This window comes from Papaver somniferum, chromosome 1 (genome assembly GCF_003573695.1).
Source record: "Papaver somniferum cultivar HN1 chromosome 1, ASM357369v1, whole genome shotgun sequence".
Lineage (NCBI taxonomy): Eukaryota > Viridiplantae > Streptophyta > Magnoliopsida > Ranunculales > Papaveraceae > Papaver > Papaver somniferum.
This window is the reverse complement of record NC_039358.1, coordinates 62363255-62379746: the sequence shown is the minus strand read 5'-3', so window position 1 is coordinate 62379746 and position 16492 is coordinate 62363255. Positions and strand designations below refer to the sequence as shown.

General features: G+C 37.3%; 5 protein-coding genes across 7 annotated transcripts; 2 read left to right on the top strand and 3 right to left on the bottom strand.

Moving 5' to 3' along the window:
- Positions 1–644: 644 nt before the first annotated feature.
- Positions 645–3726, top strand: LOC113289015 (cysteine proteinase COT44-like). Its single transcript, XM_026538177.1, has 5 exons — positions 645–1305; positions 2071–2306; positions 2383–2520; positions 2624–3058; positions 3358–3726. Exons 1-5 carry the CDS (start codon positions 888–890, stop codon positions 3463–3465), a joined length of 1335 nt encoding a protein of 444 aa, XP_026393962.1. The 5' UTR covers positions 645–887; the 3' UTR covers positions 3466–3726.
- On the bottom strand, positions 3688–6552 carry LOC113289024 (peroxisomal membrane protein PMP22-like). 2 transcript variants are annotated; one of them, XM_026538193.1, is made up of 8 exons: positions 6450–6552; positions 6167–6261; positions 5921–6019; positions 4996–5094; positions 4435–4510; positions 4250–4320; positions 4042–4127; positions 3688–3925 (listed from the first exon to the last, which is right to left on the bottom strand). In XM_026538193.1, exons 2-8 carry the CDS (start codon positions 6236–6238, stop codon positions 3877–3879), a joined length of 552 nt encoding a protein of 183 aa, XP_026393978.1. In that variant the 5' UTR covers positions 6239–6261; positions 6450–6552; the 3' UTR covers positions 3688–3876. The 2 variants fall into 2 exon arrangements, with proteins under 2 accessions (XP_026393978.1, XP_026393969.1); XM_026538184.1 differs by lacking the exon at positions 6450–6552 and adding an exon at positions 6346–6400.
- Positions 6553–7503: 951 nt separating this feature from the next.
- LOC113288970 (lon protease 2-like) lies at positions 7504–8765 on the bottom strand. The gene has a single exon (XM_026538134.1). The coding sequence runs from the start codon at positions 8587–8589 to the stop codon at positions 7711–7713; it is 879 nt and encodes a 292-aa protein (XP_026393919.1). The 5' UTR covers positions 8590–8765; the 3' UTR covers positions 7504–7710.
- A 524-nt stretch (positions 8766–9289) lies between these two features.
- Positions 9290–13509, bottom strand: LOC113288980 (chromatin remodeling protein EBS-like). Its single transcript, XM_026538144.1, has 5 exons — positions 13242–13509; positions 12792–13134; positions 12265–12333; positions 10338–10467; positions 9290–9713 (listed from the first exon to the last, which is right to left on the bottom strand). The coding sequence occupies exons 1-5, from the start codon at positions 13492–13494 to the stop codon at positions 9687–9689; spliced, it is 822 nt and encodes a 273-aa protein (XP_026393929.1). The 5' UTR covers positions 13495–13509; the 3' UTR covers positions 9290–9686.
- A 66-nt stretch (positions 13510–13575) lies between these two features.
- On the top strand, positions 13576–16441 carry LOC113288991 (protein RTE1-HOMOLOG-like). Of its 2 annotated transcripts, none has more exons than XM_026538152.1 (3): positions 13576–13712; positions 15462–15773; positions 15877–16441. In XM_026538152.1, the coding sequence occupies exons 2-3, from the start codon at positions 15504–15506 to the stop codon at positions 16309–16311; spliced, it is 705 nt and encodes a 234-aa protein (XP_026393937.1). In that variant the 5' UTR covers positions 13576–13712; positions 15462–15503; the 3' UTR covers positions 16312–16441. The 2 variants fall into 2 exon arrangements, with proteins under 2 accessions (XP_026393937.1, XP_026393941.1); XM_026538156.1 differs by having other exon boundaries at positions 13583–13712; positions 15880–16441.
- Positions 16442–16492: the final 51 nt, after the last annotated feature.

Below are 16492 nucleotides of genomic sequence, written 5' to 3'. Positions count from 1 at the left end.
TATCATCAACGTATCCAAGAAGGGATTAGCTTAAAAATGATTTTTTAACAAATTAATATATGCCGAATTTTGTATGACGAATTCATATTTTTAAAACGAATTATACACCGTTTCGTATTATTGTGGAACCACGAACGTTGACCGGATTTTTGACCGGCTTTGACTTTTAAGAATTCGTATAATACTCGTACGTATCACATTCTCGACGTTTCCCGTACCCGGGAATGCTAACTAGCTGACATACATGGATTCTGTCTAACAGGTTTGACCTGCGATCGAACTCATGCTGCATGCCATGCCCCATATTAATCATGGCAGTGCCGGCACATAAGGTGCAGAGGCTTGTATTGTTTCTAAAAATGCAAAAGCAAAGAGATAAATTATCAGCCTTATTCCACTTCATTCGTGAAGAAAAAAACAACAATAAACAAGATCTTATCATTCTTTTTTTATGTGATTTTCATCTAGTCATCCAAAAAATTTCCTTAATACCAAATAGCCAAGTTTGTCTCATTCAAAGTCCATCTCCAAACTATCTTCGACCCTAGCGGAAAGTAATCAATGCCCTCCTCCTCAGTGATGGGTCAATTGATCATTTCTTATATACCTTCTTCTATAATTCATCTTACCTTCCCAAACTACAATCAATTCACTGATATTTCTTGCAGAATTAAATGTCAGCTTCAATTATTCTTCATTTTAAACACCAAAATGGCAAAATGAAAATGAAACAGTAAGTACAGCAAGGAACACGTGGGGTAGTTAGAACCAAGAACAACACCAAACTTGTTTCAAAAAAGTTTGGGCTTTCTTTGTTCCTCTGCCCATATTTCAGGAAGATAGAAATACCCAACTCATCCTCATCATCATTTCTCTCCCTCTCTAAAATGGGTTCATTTTGGTCTTCTCTTCTTCACCTTCTTTTTCTTCTCTTCCTTGTTCTTGTCTCTTCATCTTCTTCTTCAGCTGATAACAATGATCTCTTTGAAACATGGTGCAAACAACATGGAAAGATCTATTCTTCTCCAGAAGAAAAACTCCAAAGATTTCAAGTGTTTGAAAAAAATCTTGCATTTGTCAACGAACATAACAATATGGAAAATTCCACTTACACCCTTGCTTTGAACTCTTTTGCTGATTTAACCAATCATGAATTCAAAGCTTCAAGATTGGGTCTGTCTGCTTCTAATGGAGTTCCTAGGAACTATTCATCATTTCTTGGAGGGACTGTTGGGGATATTCCAGCTTCTCTTGATTGGAGAGAGAAGGGAGCAGTTACACCTGTGAAAGATCAGGGTAGTTGTGGTATGTTCTTAGATTCTGTTTGTCTTTGTTTTAATTTCTTAGCTGTTGAGATTTCATTGTTTTGTTTGATCTTAATTTATGGATACCCAGATGAGAAGTTTCTGTTTTTGCCCATCTAAGACTTGAATTTATTGCTAAGTGACAAAGTTTAGCAAAAACAAATCTTAATTCTTATACTTTGTTTGAAACTGAAAAAAATGACATGCATTAAAGTTTCATAGAGTTCTAGACTCAAGAAATTATCTCTTGCTTAGCTTCCAGCCATTGCCCTAGTATCGCAAGTGTATCTTTTTCTTTGTGCTCTGAACACTCAATGTGCTACTTGAAAACCATATTAGGAACATCCTAATTACACCTATTTGAGTAGTTAGTGGATTTTTATGGACCTAATGAAAGGTAATTCAGACACAAGTGATAAACTTATTGAGTTTGTTATCTTGACCAAGCCAATACTTTGTCTCTAGATTTTGGGTCTTCGTCGAACCACCAATTCCTCCACCTGCTGACTCCCTGTTTAAGTTCATTGAGAAAAAACTTGTCTGAATATTTTCACAACACTTTTATGTTCATCAAACATGCGGTTGTGACGAAGATGGCAAGTCCGTGCTAATCTCATGAGATATCTACGGCACTTTGTTGTGTGCTTTATCCGAGTCTATCACCATGCTAATATATTAAGGTTCAGTTTATGTACATAATACAGGCAAACTTCTTAGAAAGTTTCTCTGTAGAAGGTAATCATTGCTGTTATGTGTTCCTCTCCAGGTGCTTGTTGGTCTTTCTCAGCTACTGGTGCAATGGAAGGCATAAACAAGATAGTCACAGGATCTCTTGTTAGTCTCTCTGAACAAGAGCTAGTTGATTGCGACAAGTCTTACAATAGTGGGTGCAATGGTGGACTTATGGATTATGCATATAAATGGGTTGTGAAGAATGGAGGGATTGACACCGAGGGAGATTATCCATATCAAATGGGAGACAAAACCTGCAATAAAAACAAGGTATGAAGTAGCTCTTCCAAGCTATCTTGTTGTATTTCTTTTACGCTAATTTTTTGATGGATTTATGCTTTTACAGTTAGAAAGGCGTGTGGTAACTATTGATGGTTATACTGATGTACCAGCAGACGAGAATGAATTACTCAAGGCTGTTGTAACTCAACCCGTGAGTGTGGGTATATGTGGTAGTGATTCGGCATTCCAACTATACTCCAAGGTGAGTGTACTTGAGAAACATTTTATGTGGATACATCAGACTTATAATGCAAAGAGGAAGTACGGCCCTTTTTCAAGGCTTAAAACATTTGTTGCTCATTCAGGGGATCTTCAGTGGACCATGTTCAACGTCTTTGGACCATGCTGTGCTGATCGTTGGGTATGGGTCTGAAAATGGGGTGGATTACTGGATTGTGAAAAATTCATGGGGAACAAGTTGGGGAATTAACGGGTACATGCACATGTTACGTAATGGTCCGAGTAAAGAAGGTGTATGTGGGATAAACAAGCTAGCTTCATACCCAACTAAGACGAGTGCAAATCCACCAACCCCTCCTAAACCTCCGGGTCCAACTAAATGCAGTCTTTTCACCAAGTGTGCAGCAGGGGAAACCTGCTGTTGTGGCCACACTTTTCTGGGAGTATGCCTTTCATGGAAATGTTGCCCACTGGATGGTGCCGTGTGCTGCAAGGACGGCAAGCACTGTTGCCCGCAAGATTATCCAATCTGTAAAACAGAAACAAACCAATGCTTCAAGGTTTGTATTGCATATCCAATTAAACTAACTCTGCTTCATAAGTGTTTATATTAGGGACGGACTTATGAGAGGGCTAACCGGGGCTTTAGCCCCGGTCGCCCTCCAGGTCCACAAGCCTAATTTTTCCCATTTTAGCCAAATTTTTGGTTAATCATGTGTATTAGCCTGGGCCTAAAATGAAAAATCCGTCATCCTGGATCCGTCCCTGGTTTATATGCATCGTCTTTGTTGTCTAACTACAAAGAGATGAGAGAAGTTGTTTAAACCATTTCACTAAGGGTTGGCTGTTTTGTTTACAGGCAACACAAGGTACTGGGAATTCAACGTTTACTAAAGCCCTTGAAAAGAGAAGTTCTTCAGGAAATTTTGGAGATTGGAGTGCCTTTTTAGAGGCATGGAATTTCTAAAATCTCATACTTACACTAGTAGCCTAAGCTGGTTGAGTTAACTTCTGTTGTACTAGTAATGTACTGTATTACATTGCACCCGGTTTCGCCAAGGTTGGGACCTGTTATTTATTTAGTCCCAAATGCTTATATGATTGTAGTTTTCAGACAGTTTCCATGTTCATATTTATATACGAACAAATAAGCAGTGCCATGAATGTGTGAATAAGTATTACGAAATGCTTCTCTTAAATAAATCGGATCTCTGGGATTATAAATGGATATGTTAAGTCGTGGGTTACAAACAATAAAAGCCAAATTTGTTTCGCATTTATTAAATTACTTTTCGCATTTCAGTATCAAGATAGCTATGGGTCTTCTTGCTTCATTTTTCTTGTCTGTGTATCAGTTGCTTATTGAATTTCCACAGGATTACTTGTTTATGGCCTTGGTCCTCGCTCGTAAATTCAGAAATATTCCCCTAAAACAACAAAAACACAAAGGATCAACGAGTTATAGCTCATATCCTTAACAAAAATGAAACATACAGAAACTTTAAAAGAATAAAAGAACTGAGGAACACCAGGAACAGATTACCAGCAACATGCGACAAAGCTGTGAAAGATAACACGGAATTGTAGTGGTAGATATTGGTGATTTACCCATCCAACAATCGGCCAAAACTGTTCATCCAAAAATTTAAACAATTCACAGCCAATATGAGTGATATAAATCATTTTTTTAACATATGTTTATATGCTTCACAATCCCAAACTTGGTTGTACAAGGAAGATTCTTAAATTACCATCCAAGATGTCAATTGCAAGGCCGGATAATCCTTCCTGACTTTTGTCTTAACCTGTGACAACGGTCTTCCTGCACAGCCACAAAGCACCATGTTACTTCTTTATTACAGCAAAAAATAATTTCTTATGGTTCTCCATTCTAATTGAGATTTAATCATAAATTAGACAACTAATAAAGACTTACCCTCAACGACATATCCATAGTAAAACAGGAAAAGAAGAGTATTCCAAGGAGAAGAAGTCAACTGTTCAAACAGAACCTGGAAAGAACATATGCAGGTGAGTTAGAAGAATACCTAGTAGCATAAAGATACTAGTCAGTACAAAATAAACACCAAGTGTTCATGATGTGGATCAATTTCACCCTCGACTTCGAGAGATATGTCTTCAGCAACAATCCTGTGCTAAAACCTAAGCTACTAGCTAAATGTTCGAACAATGTCATCTTTCAATGCTTTGGAGCCCTCTAAATGCACAAAAATGCTTGTTGGGTATTAAACTTGTCTAGCCATGTGTCTTGGCCTCAGTGACTAAATGTAAAAAGAAGAAGTCACAAACAACAAGACGCAGCAGGAAGAAAGTGATCCAATACAGGGTGAATTATAGACAGTCTAAACATGACCAAAGAGAGTTGAAAAGGATGAGGGTGAAGTTGTGGCGTTTGAAGAATTTTAGTGATGAGTCTCACCTAGGTTCAAAATATGTCAATTGGACAAATGAAATACTACAAGGGTAAGTAAAGTACCTTCTTGGCTACTGTTTTATTGTCCTTTCCCTTGAAAATCTTTTCCATTAGTTTATGCCAGTAGTGCCCAAACGGACCTCCATATGCAAAACCAAAAAGCTGCAAGCAGATTATGTAAGTCTACAACAAAACTATATTACGCATAAACTTGCATACACAAACTGGCATGCACACTATTATAAGGTAGCATGAAACACACACTTTAATATGCCAAGTTCAACAAGGAATTTCTTCTTTGTTTTCGACAAGGTCTGGCTTGACATACCTGATTCTATACTTTCTATTGGGCGTCATTTGAAGCAAGCAAGGTTTAACATCATTTATTTCGATTCCAGTATTCCAAGAAACCAAGATAATCGTCTAATTCCAAGAAACCAAGATAATCGTCTAACACAAGATATATTAAAATGCTAAATTCAAAACCAAACACTAATTCTCAACCATGAGAGTTCAGCTGATCCTCAGAACTTTCTATGTTTCAGGCCTTATGTTCTCCTCCTCAATTTCATCATATTTTAGTAAACTGGTATGTCTTTCAGATACTCAATCAGTGGCAGGGTTTGTCCATGATTGTAATGTCAAGAAGCATCCAAACACACTCATACATATCATTTATCTAGTGATGAAAGAAACAAATATTTAAACTGCATCTTTGAACTCATACACTTAACCACATTCAAATTACAGATTAAGGCTGCTGAGATTGGTTATCTGGTGGACAGAGAGCAATTGTAAACAGTATGGTATATTGAAATTAAGGATCAACAGAGCTAATATGCAAATTCAAGATAACAACATCAGATCAGAAGCAAGAGAGCAAATATGCAAATTCAACAACTTAAATTCGAACCCCACTTTCAGTTTTGGACAACAAAAATAAGAAAGAAAATCAATAGTTGGATGAGAAAAGAAGAAGAGAAGTTACCACTTTAAAAAGAAGGCGTTTCAGTTGAAGGTTCTGTATACCAGAGAGTTTCTGAGCTACAGAATCACTTATTCCTGCCAAGACACCTGCTGTAATAGCCTGTGAGCAAAATTCACAAAAACCCACTTTTCAACATCAGAAACCAATATCAAATAAAACCCATTTTCAATCAAACAAGCTTAATTATAATTCTTACAAAAAATTGAAGGAAAAGATCAGATAATCAAAAGGGAGAAGAAACAAAACCTTGGTTCTGAGAGGATGTTGTTGAAGTTGTAACAAATACTGCTGCCATCCTCTCTTTGCTAATTCCCCCATAATAATTTTTAATTTTCCCTTTTCTGTCAAACAAAATTCGGTCAATCAGGGAAAACAGTGAATCCTGCAAACTACTCAAATATTCTCCCTTCTACATAAGCACATACCATTACCAAACATCTATTAAATGCAAAAAGTAAGTATCTTTTCAGGATTACAGTTTTTGTTTTCTTTATTAAATGAAACACACAATAAATTCGGATGACTTTACCGTCTACTGTTAGGTGCCGTTCCCAAATCGGCTGGAAAAGGTTTTTCTTCTTAGTTTTACTCGCCTGAATTTTTGTGAGTCTTCAGTACTAGTGTAGTACCCTTGATCTAGGACCGTTAGCTGCATCCCATAATTTTATTTATAGCGTTCCACTGACGTCAGTCTAGGTGGTTACGGGTTCAAGTTCCGGCAACATAATTTTTTTTCAGAAAATTCTTGTACTTTTCCTTGCTCTCTCGAGGAAAGAATCGAGTATAATCCTTCCGTTATCTAATGTGAATCTGTGAATGGTTGCCATGCAACACTCTTATATGTTCTAACTTCATTCTTGTTAGTCGGCCACGAGCAACTTTCACTGAATACTATGATTTATGCAGAACTCTTTATAAGTGAATATTTGAAGTTCTTATTTTGTACCGAAGCAATTTATAAATAGTGGCATTACTAGATTAAACTTTTTCATCTCAGTTTTCACAGTGATGCATTTTAGATCTGACATCGCTTACAAATTCTGTACATCAGCAACACTATTTGCTTGGCGTATCCAGAAATCGGTATAAAAGTTTCATGTTTCTTTCCCTTTGTCAATCATAAGTACAAAAGTTTCATGTTTGTTTCCCTTTGTCAATGGCAATTCTCTACAACCAAATCTGAGAATCCAACACAGTCGGACATTGCAAAAGCAGACCAGAATTTGCATTTTAGATCAGACATCAATTCGCATGATATGCTAGTACATCAGCAGCATCATTTGTATAAAAGTTTCATGTTTCTTTCCCTTGTAGGGAATAAAAGGTTCCGTTAATGTACGGGTACTATTATTTTTACCAATAAAAACTGCATTTCTCTACAACCCGCATCTGACATTCCAACACAATCGGCCATTGCAAAAGCAAACCAAAATTTCAAAAAACCAATTTGCATTTACATTCATCATCCTGTCATTTAGCAAAACCATCCCCCAAAACTTAAGTACATAGAAACAAGCGTTTAGCAAATGAAGTATATAGTAACAACACGAAGCACTGGTGATTATATAGAGAATCAATTTGAGTTTTGAGATGTTAAAAGAGTTTGTTTATATTATATATGCAAAACATTACACATTTAAGAACACCACAGAAAAATACCTATAAAAGATTTCCTTACAATTTTTAACAGTGTTCAGCTCCAATAAGCTTCATTACATTTCTTTCCTCATCTCTTTCCCAAGTCTCAATTTTCCTTAAAACATTTTTCTAAATCTCTTTATGAATATCAATCAAGAAGATGGAAACACATCTTTAACAGCAGAAGCAGCAGTTAAGTAATTAAGTGTATTCCTCAAAGTCTCTTTCTCTCTTTTCAATCTACTCCCAGTTTCTTCTAATTCCAATAAAGCTTGTTGTTCTCTTGGTGCACCTTCAAATGTACTACCAACAAAAAACGAAAATGGAGTCGGAAACAAATTCCTCCTCAAATCCTGAGCTTCTTTCTCCGGTTTACCATTCAATCGATTAGATAACCTAATTACATCTTTCATATACGTCTCAACTTCAACTGCCAATGATTCTAAATCTTCCTCTTCATCACTAGAAGGTTTATCTTCCAACCAAGTAACATTAGCAACTAAATAAGGTTTCGTCCGAACAATATTCGTTACACGAAATCGTTCTTGACCTTTACAAATCAAAAAGAATCGATCATCTACAAGACGTTCGTGTTTAATAACTTCACCAACACAACCAACATCAGCAGTACCAGTAGTTGAATCAGAGTAAATAACACCGAAACGGAGATCGGTTTGGAGCAGCGTGTGCATCATCATACGGTAACGAAACTCAAAGATTTGTAATGGAAGAATCGCACCTGGGAATAGAACTAATGGGAGTGGGAATAGCGGAAGCTCAGTCGTGTCGTCTGATTGCGGCGGTGGTCCTGATGTATGATGTTTCTCAGGAAACGATGATGATGAACATCGAAGGAGATTCGAGTTTCGACGGCGGCGATGTAACGGAGAGATTAGGTTTGTTGATTGGGATTGGTGAGATGGAGATGAAGAAGATGATTGTTGTTGTCTATTAGGTTTATTAGGGTTTAGTAAAGTGAGACCAAATGATGATGTTGTTCTTGAATTCAAGATTTGAGGAAGTAACGCCATTGAAATGGATGATGAAGATGAGAGACTAGAGTGGAATCTCAGTGATAATAATGAGGAATAGAGACATTTTTCTTGTTTTTCATTTCTTTTTCTTCCTCTAATTTTAGAGTTTGAGTTTCTCTCTCCAGAAAATCTGGTGGAGGAGATTGTGGATAAAATGAGAGCGAGTCGAAAAAGACGGGAGAAGAGTACGGGACTCGGACTCAGTTAACTCTTCTGGACTGGAGAGATATTCGGGCAGAAGAGGAGAAGAAAACAAACAGATTGGGATTAAGGTTTTCGAAGATTTTTATCGACTTTTATATCTTACGTGGGTTTTGGAGAGGCTATCTAATTTGTATTTGAGAATCAGCCTGAGATTATGCATCACAACAAGCCTAAACGGCTTTCAGCAACTGTGATACCATTTGCATCAGAACAAGCCTTTGCTAACAGCGAAATCCTACCATTACCATTATGCATCTCAACCCTAAAAAGTCAAGATGAAGCACGCTAAGTGGCTAACTCTGTATCTCAATGTTTTTGAGAATTATATCAGAAGTTGACTGCCCAGTTAGACTGCAAAGTAAAGCCAGTTGAGACTACTCCGAGCTTGCAATCCTTCCTGCCCTTCACAGTTGTTGCTGATGAATGAGTCCAGAACAGGCGAGGAAAATGAAATACAGCATTGCTGTAGTCGAGTTGGAGATTCGGTGAACAATTTAGCAAGGAACGGCCAAGATGTATAACACAACATGTTACAGAAAAAACTAGAATCACACATTATGTACAGAACAGCAAAAGCCTCTGTCTCCTTCAAAAATGAAAAAGGAGAAATAAAGCAGCTGATCATACACACATGGCACACACTAAACCTAGATAATGTATACTATTAAAAACAGTTTTCAAGAATAAAAAAAGAAAGTGTTAAGCCCACTCTAGCATTTTCTTCTTCCCCGTGCTTTAATCAATTGCAACTCGAGGACATAAAACTCCTCTAGGTTTTCTTCATGTTCATAACTGATTTTTGACATGCTTAACAAAAGAGAGAAAAACAGACCACCTTAAATTCCACCAATTGTAAGTATGTTCATTTAATGTTTTACGTCTAAGGCCTGTCACCTTCTCCGCCGTTTGTTATCCACCTGTAAAACAACACAATGAGATGATACGATTTTGTCACAACCGAATCAAACTGAAATTGTAAGATACTCATAAATCAGCATAAAAGAGATCTTTGTCAAAGGATTCATCCGTGTATATATGAATGTATAAAGCTCAATGTCAATAAGCCATTCATACAATTGCTCAATCAATGATCTTGCAATGTCACTGGCTAAAACAATAGGCCACAACCAACCAAACCTCCCTGCCTTTAGATGGTTTAGGGATCTGGTGATATTGGCACTATAATAGTTCTTAGGCTCCTAGAACTTGTAAAGTAAAGAAAATCCTACACAAAGAACCGACTGTTATCTGTGGATACAGCAACCAAATTTGCTCATACACTTCAACCTCCACTAGTGATTGGAATGAGCATAAAAGATGCTCTTCCATATATTAGCTAGTTTAACAAGGTCGACAATGGTATGAGAGCCTGTGCCAAGTCAAATAGACCATATTAAGAGAATCTATTTTCTTTGATGAATCTATTAAGTGATTTAATCTCTTGAAAGAACACTACAGCCAAGTCAGCTTGGAATAGAAACACAAATGATCCTCCGCAAGAACTTGCAGACTTGTTTACCACTTAGAATTAGAATAACTACCTTGGTATCAGAGTTTCTAGAAGCGTGATTCCTAGACTTGATTTCATCATCGGCTGCGCATTGTTGACAGTAGAAGTGCTCCAATTTTTTTGCATCCTCTATAGTCATTTCTATACATGGAGGGTGAAACCTGCAGGAGAAAGATGATTCAAAATCCATCATCAAATAAAATTAAATTACAGGAAAAGCTCTTGTAAAGCACACATTACACTTAATGCATCTCAGTTCGAAATAACATATTATAAATGCGGACTCGCAATTTGCAACTACTTACAGACCCAATTTCTATCAAACGAAAAGGTAAGCAACGTGCTCATTCTGCAACCGGAACCTTATTTAGAATGGCATGGCAAAGAAACAATATCGATCTACGTTGTTTAGGGCGAGGTGGGCGTCAAGGTGTTGGGTGTCAAATATGGCGCCGCAGCGGAGCTGCAGCAACAGATGACTATACCCCCAGAAAAATCATAATTACTAGCAGTGCAACATGTTCCTTAGTACAAACCCTAATTGAAATGAAATAGACTCAAAATAGAAGAGATGGCCTTAATATCTCGTGTAAGCTAGCAACTACTTACAGACCCAATTGCTAGCAAACAAAAAGGTAAGCAACATGCTCATTCTGCAACCGGAACCTTATTTAGAATGGCATAGCAAAAAAGCAATATTAATCTATGTTGTTTAGGGCGAGGTGGGCGGCAAGGTGTTGGGTGTCAAATATGGCGCCGGAGCGGAGCTGCAGCAACAGATGACTATACCCCCCCTCCCCAAAAAAAATCATAATTACTAGAGGTGCAATATTTTTCTTAGTACAAACCATAGTTCAAATGAAATAGACCCAAAATAGAAGACATGGCCTCAATATCTCGTGTGAAGTGTGGGGTTGACTGTAAACTTTAGAGTTTTATTACAGAACTCTAGAAAAAGGCAGGGCCTAGGCTGGCGAGGCATACCAGACAAAAATCTGCTTGCCACTTAGCTTCCTCGGCGGCGCCTCAGGCAACATAGTCATGGAGTAGGGCTGCCGACTGCAGTCCTCGGCATAAATTACTAGCAGTGCAATATGTTTCTTAGTACAAACCTTAACTTTAATGAAATAGACCCAAAATAGAAGACATGGCCTTTATACCTCGTGAAAGGTGTGGTGTTGACTGTAAAATAGAAGCCTAAATGCTGAATTTAGAGTTTTCTTACAGAACTCTAGAAAAAGTCAGGGCCTAGGCTGGGGAGGCATACCAGGCAAAAATCTGCCACTTAGCCTCCTCGGCGGCGCCTCAAGCAACATAGTTAGGGAGTAGGCTGCCAACTGCTGTCCTCGACAATTTATTGATTAATTCCGCTTTAAATTTAAGGCTGGTTAGAAGATCAACATTTCCAATTGAATAATTTCAAGATTGTAAAATAATTGATGTTAGGCCGATAAGCATATTATTAACCTATTTCGCCAACTTCTCATCTATAAAAGCATGTTCAGGGTAGGAGATTAAAAGGTCTCGTGCAAGTAGACGGAAATGATGAGATCCTTGTAACTCTAGAAGAGGTCAGGCAGAAAGGCACCAAGCTTGTAGACAAATAAATGATGCTTAATATAAATTATGGCTTCACCATGGCCAAGAACTAATGCCAATGAAAGGAAATCATCACCAACAAATGCAAATAAGTGGGCTGATTCTAAATATACAATCATTGTAGACTGTTCCTTATCCTTAGCAGATGTGATAATCAAGCCCTTTTGTACTATGTATAATGTACCCTATTAAATTATTTTCTTAATATTTTTCTTTCCCTAAATATAAGACTTGCAGAAGTTGTTCCTAATAAACAGTGTCTTAGAAAAATCCAAATAAAATACACCTCAATCCTCTTCATAACTGGAAACGAGAACCAAAAGAAAAAGAATATATTCAACCAAGGAACAAAGACGTACCAATCGTCGCAACCCTCACATTGAACCATCAAATCATCGGGGTTGTAAGGCATCTCGCACTTGCAGTATCTGTAACAAAAGACGCTAATAGTTAACAAACAGATAATGACAAACAAACTTTATACGAAAACAAAGAAATCAAACAGGATTCCAACTTATCCGATAAGGAAAATATTCAATCAACTCAAACAAAACAATCCTCAAAGTGTCCCCCTCGGAGAAAGAAAAGCAGAACCAGACCAGCACTTAAGTAAAAGGGTCATTATTCCAATATACAAGTTCTACACGGAAAACTTCTTAACAAAAGGAAAATAAATCTCAACAACACCAATCAAAAGCACCTCCTTTACTCCCTAAATATTCCTACCACTAACCTTTTTTCATTCTGACAGACAACATCCCTAATTTTTAGATTTCTACGTCAATTCAATTACCAATATCAACTACGAAAAGAAAAACCTAAATTTGCCACATTTAGAATGAACCAAATGAAAATGAAACGAAAATGAAAATGATAGATAACATACACAGCAACCCTGTCAGGATTGAACGCTCCAGTGGAAGAATTATACTCGAACCGACAGAAGAAATCCTCATTACCAACAGCATCAAGCTTTGTATAGCTTTTAAAGGTATGAACAGTACATTTACCCTCAATTGTATCAGCACTTTGTAGATCGAAATGATCAGATAAAAACACCTCTTTTACTCCATGAAACGGTCTTCTTCCTCCAAGGGATTCTTCTGGTCTGTAATACCATCTAACTTGTACCTTAACATGACCTCTAGCATCTGCTTCAATCCTCTCTATTTTAGCTATATAAGACGGTTTCGATGTTTCTACGGGTCTCATCAATACACAATCCCCAACTACAAATTCCAACAAAAAAACAAAAAAATTAGGTCACAATTTCCAAACAAAAAAAAAACGAATTTTGAAAAATTCAGAAATTCATTTCATTTATTTATTTATTCACCTTTCACGACCTTGTTTGTTCCTCTGATTGTGTAGGAATCTAGGGTTCTTTTTGGTGCCTTGGCTTTTGCCATTAACCATAGAAATGATAATGACAAAATGAAGAAGGAGAAGGAGAGGAGAAGAGAAGGTGAAGGGCTCTCAAGGGGTTTACGGAGTTTCTGGAAAAATCCTCTTTCTCTAAACTCGTGAATCTCTTGACCTAAGTCCACTAGATGAGCAGGCGTGAATATGTGCTGTCTCCTAAAACCCATTGAGGAATATGCGTATTAATCCTACGGCTGTAAATGAATACAATTTCTGACTTTTTTTTGTCTACATTTTTAAAGGGATCGTACTCTTTACTGGAAAGATCTCAGCCGTTTATTTATCCATAAAAAAAAAATACGGAGTTGCCTTCTCTGGTTGATGTTGTTGGAGACTTTTGAGATTTTGGGTTTGGAAATTTTGGAGCTCTTACAGCGAAGATCAGGTAAATTGCTAGCTTTTGATCTTTTTCTCGGTTCAGTTTTTGAATTGAGATTATTTGGTTTTAAACGAAACTAGATTTGATTTGTTATCATCACTCGAAACCTCAATGTGTACACTGTGTGAATCCCCCAAGCTGTGGATGTATGTAGCCTTATTAGTTGTAGTGTTCTAGAAATTAATTTGTAATTTGTACGCCTGCAGTGGTTGATTTCCTTTAAAATAATGAATTGGTTAAGTTAATTGGAGACATCAATTCATGTTTCCTGTTGAGAGGATGCTGAATGGATCCCCAAAACCATTTGCTCTCGAGGAACACTTCGAATCTTAGTGAAAGGTAGGGAGACCCGTTTCCCTCACACCTCGTGTGTATTATTGTGTGGGCAAGTTACTTGAGTGCCATCTAGCAGGATGTGTGTTAGGGATCAAAGCTGCCTCCGTTGTCTTTAAAACAAATTTTCTTTTTGCTGAGTGAAGTTATAAGTCACCAACTCGCACAAAAGCCGGTTAACTTGCTATATCTTCTTATGTAGAAATGTATGCATTTGGTTAAGATTAAGTTGCTAGCCTCCTCAACCTACTAGGACAAATAAGCCTTCATATATATACTTTAAAATCTGTATAAATGTATGCTTTTGGTTAAGATTAAGTTATAAGTATCCTCAACCTACTTGATAGAGAAAGCAATAGTTTCGTAGCACTACCCTGCTTTTGTTGTTACTTGGCCATGGAGTATATGGGTTTTGTCATGCTGTATATGGGTTTTGTCATACTCCTTGCTTGTTAAACTTGTTCTTAACCATATCCGGTGCAAGATGCTCCATACTCGATGTATAACTTAATGTTAGAAGCTTCCCATCATATGATGAGATTCCTAGTTTAGGCTTAGGTTTAAGTTTAGCAGAAACTAGATTTGATTCTATCATCATTGCAAACCTCGGTATCTACATTCTATGAATCCCCCAAACCATAGATGTAGTGTTTAAGAAATGTATACCTGCAATTCTTAATTTCCTTGAAAATAATGAATTTGATTAAGTTATTTGGAGACATTAATTCATGTTTCCTGTTGAGAGAATGCTAAATGGATCCCTAACACCATCGCCCTTGAGGAACACTTCAAATCTTGGTGAGGAGTAGGGAGACGCATTCGCCTCGCACCTCGTGCGTGTGTATATTGTTGTTTGGTTTCCACGTGGGCAAGTTACTTGTGTTGCCATCTAGCAGGATGCATCCGACACTTAGCTATCAAAGCTGCTTCCATCGTCTTAAAACAATCTGCATTTTTGCTAAACTAAGCTATAAGTATCCGCAACCTACTACTAGGAAGTATAAGCCAGTTTAGCTTGGTATATCTTCTTATGTATTATACTTTCGGATATGTATAAATTTGTATACTTTTGGTTAAGATTAAGTTATGAGCATGCTCAACCTACTAGGGAAAATTAGCCAGCTTAACTTGTGATATTTTCTTAAGTATGATTTGGTACCTGTGATGGAACATTTGGTGGCATAAATTTTCAAATATGAAATCAACAGTTTTTACAGCTCTAACGTTGATAGAGAAAACACTAATTTCGTATCTAACATGTTCATACCACTACCCTGCTTTTATTGTTAGTTGGGCATGGAGTATATGGGTTGTTGTCATACTTCTTGCTTGTTAAACTTGTTGTTGACCATATCTGCAAGATGCTCCATACTGGATGTATAACTTAACAGTATAATAAGTGCCAACCAATTCTTCTTGCAGGCATACTGTATAAATAATTAACAAATCAAGGCAAATATCCTTATGGAAACTCATGCAGATGGAGAGAGTGCACTAATGATTGGGGAGACTGAGCCATATATCATGCAGATAGATCCAAAAAGAGCCCGGTTCCCATGTTGCATAGTGTGGTCACCTCTTCCCATTTTTTCATGGTTTATCCCTTTCATTGGCCACATTGGTATATGCAGAGAGGATGGGGTCATCTTAGATTTTGCAGGACCCAATTTCGTATGTGTTGATCACTTTGCATTTGGGGCGGCAACACGGTACATTCAGATAACCAAAGATAAGGTTTTCTCAAAAACTTCCTCTAAACCCATTAAAACGTAAATGTAACTAACTGAAATCTGCTCTGGTATTGCCAGTACTTAATTACTTTATTGTTGTCTTGAAGCAGTGTTGCTGCATTTCGCCCAGCATGTCTGAGCACGAAAGTCAGATTAGGTGCAATCAAGCAGAGCAGCAAAGTGAGATAATGACATGGGATGATGCCATACGGAAGAGCACGCAAGAATTCCAACATCGGGATTACAGTTTGTTCACATGTAACTGTCACTCATTTGTTGCAAATAATCTGAACAGGTTGGGATATGGTACTGGGACTGGGAGATGGAATGTAGTGAATTTGGCAGTTTTGATCTTCCTCAAAGGTCGTTGGGTAAGTAAAACTGCAATTGTCAAATCATGCTTACCTTTTGTTGTAGTATTCAGTTTAGGGGTAACATTTGGGGGTTGGACATTCTTAACTGTACTGGCATCTTTCACTGCCATTGTTGTTGGTTGGTTTCTTCTCGGTACCTACTGCTTTAAGAGTCTGATCCAGTTGTAGTGGAAGTCGTAGCTTTAGAATTATCGGGGCATTACTGCTAAATTGTAACCTGGCAAACACATTTATATAAGAGAAGATTTTTGTATCTGCCACAATGGTGTGAACATTTGTTGTTTTTTTTCTTTCTGAAGATTTTTTTTCTTTCTTTTTGTATCTGCCATAAGTAACATATACCGCAAAT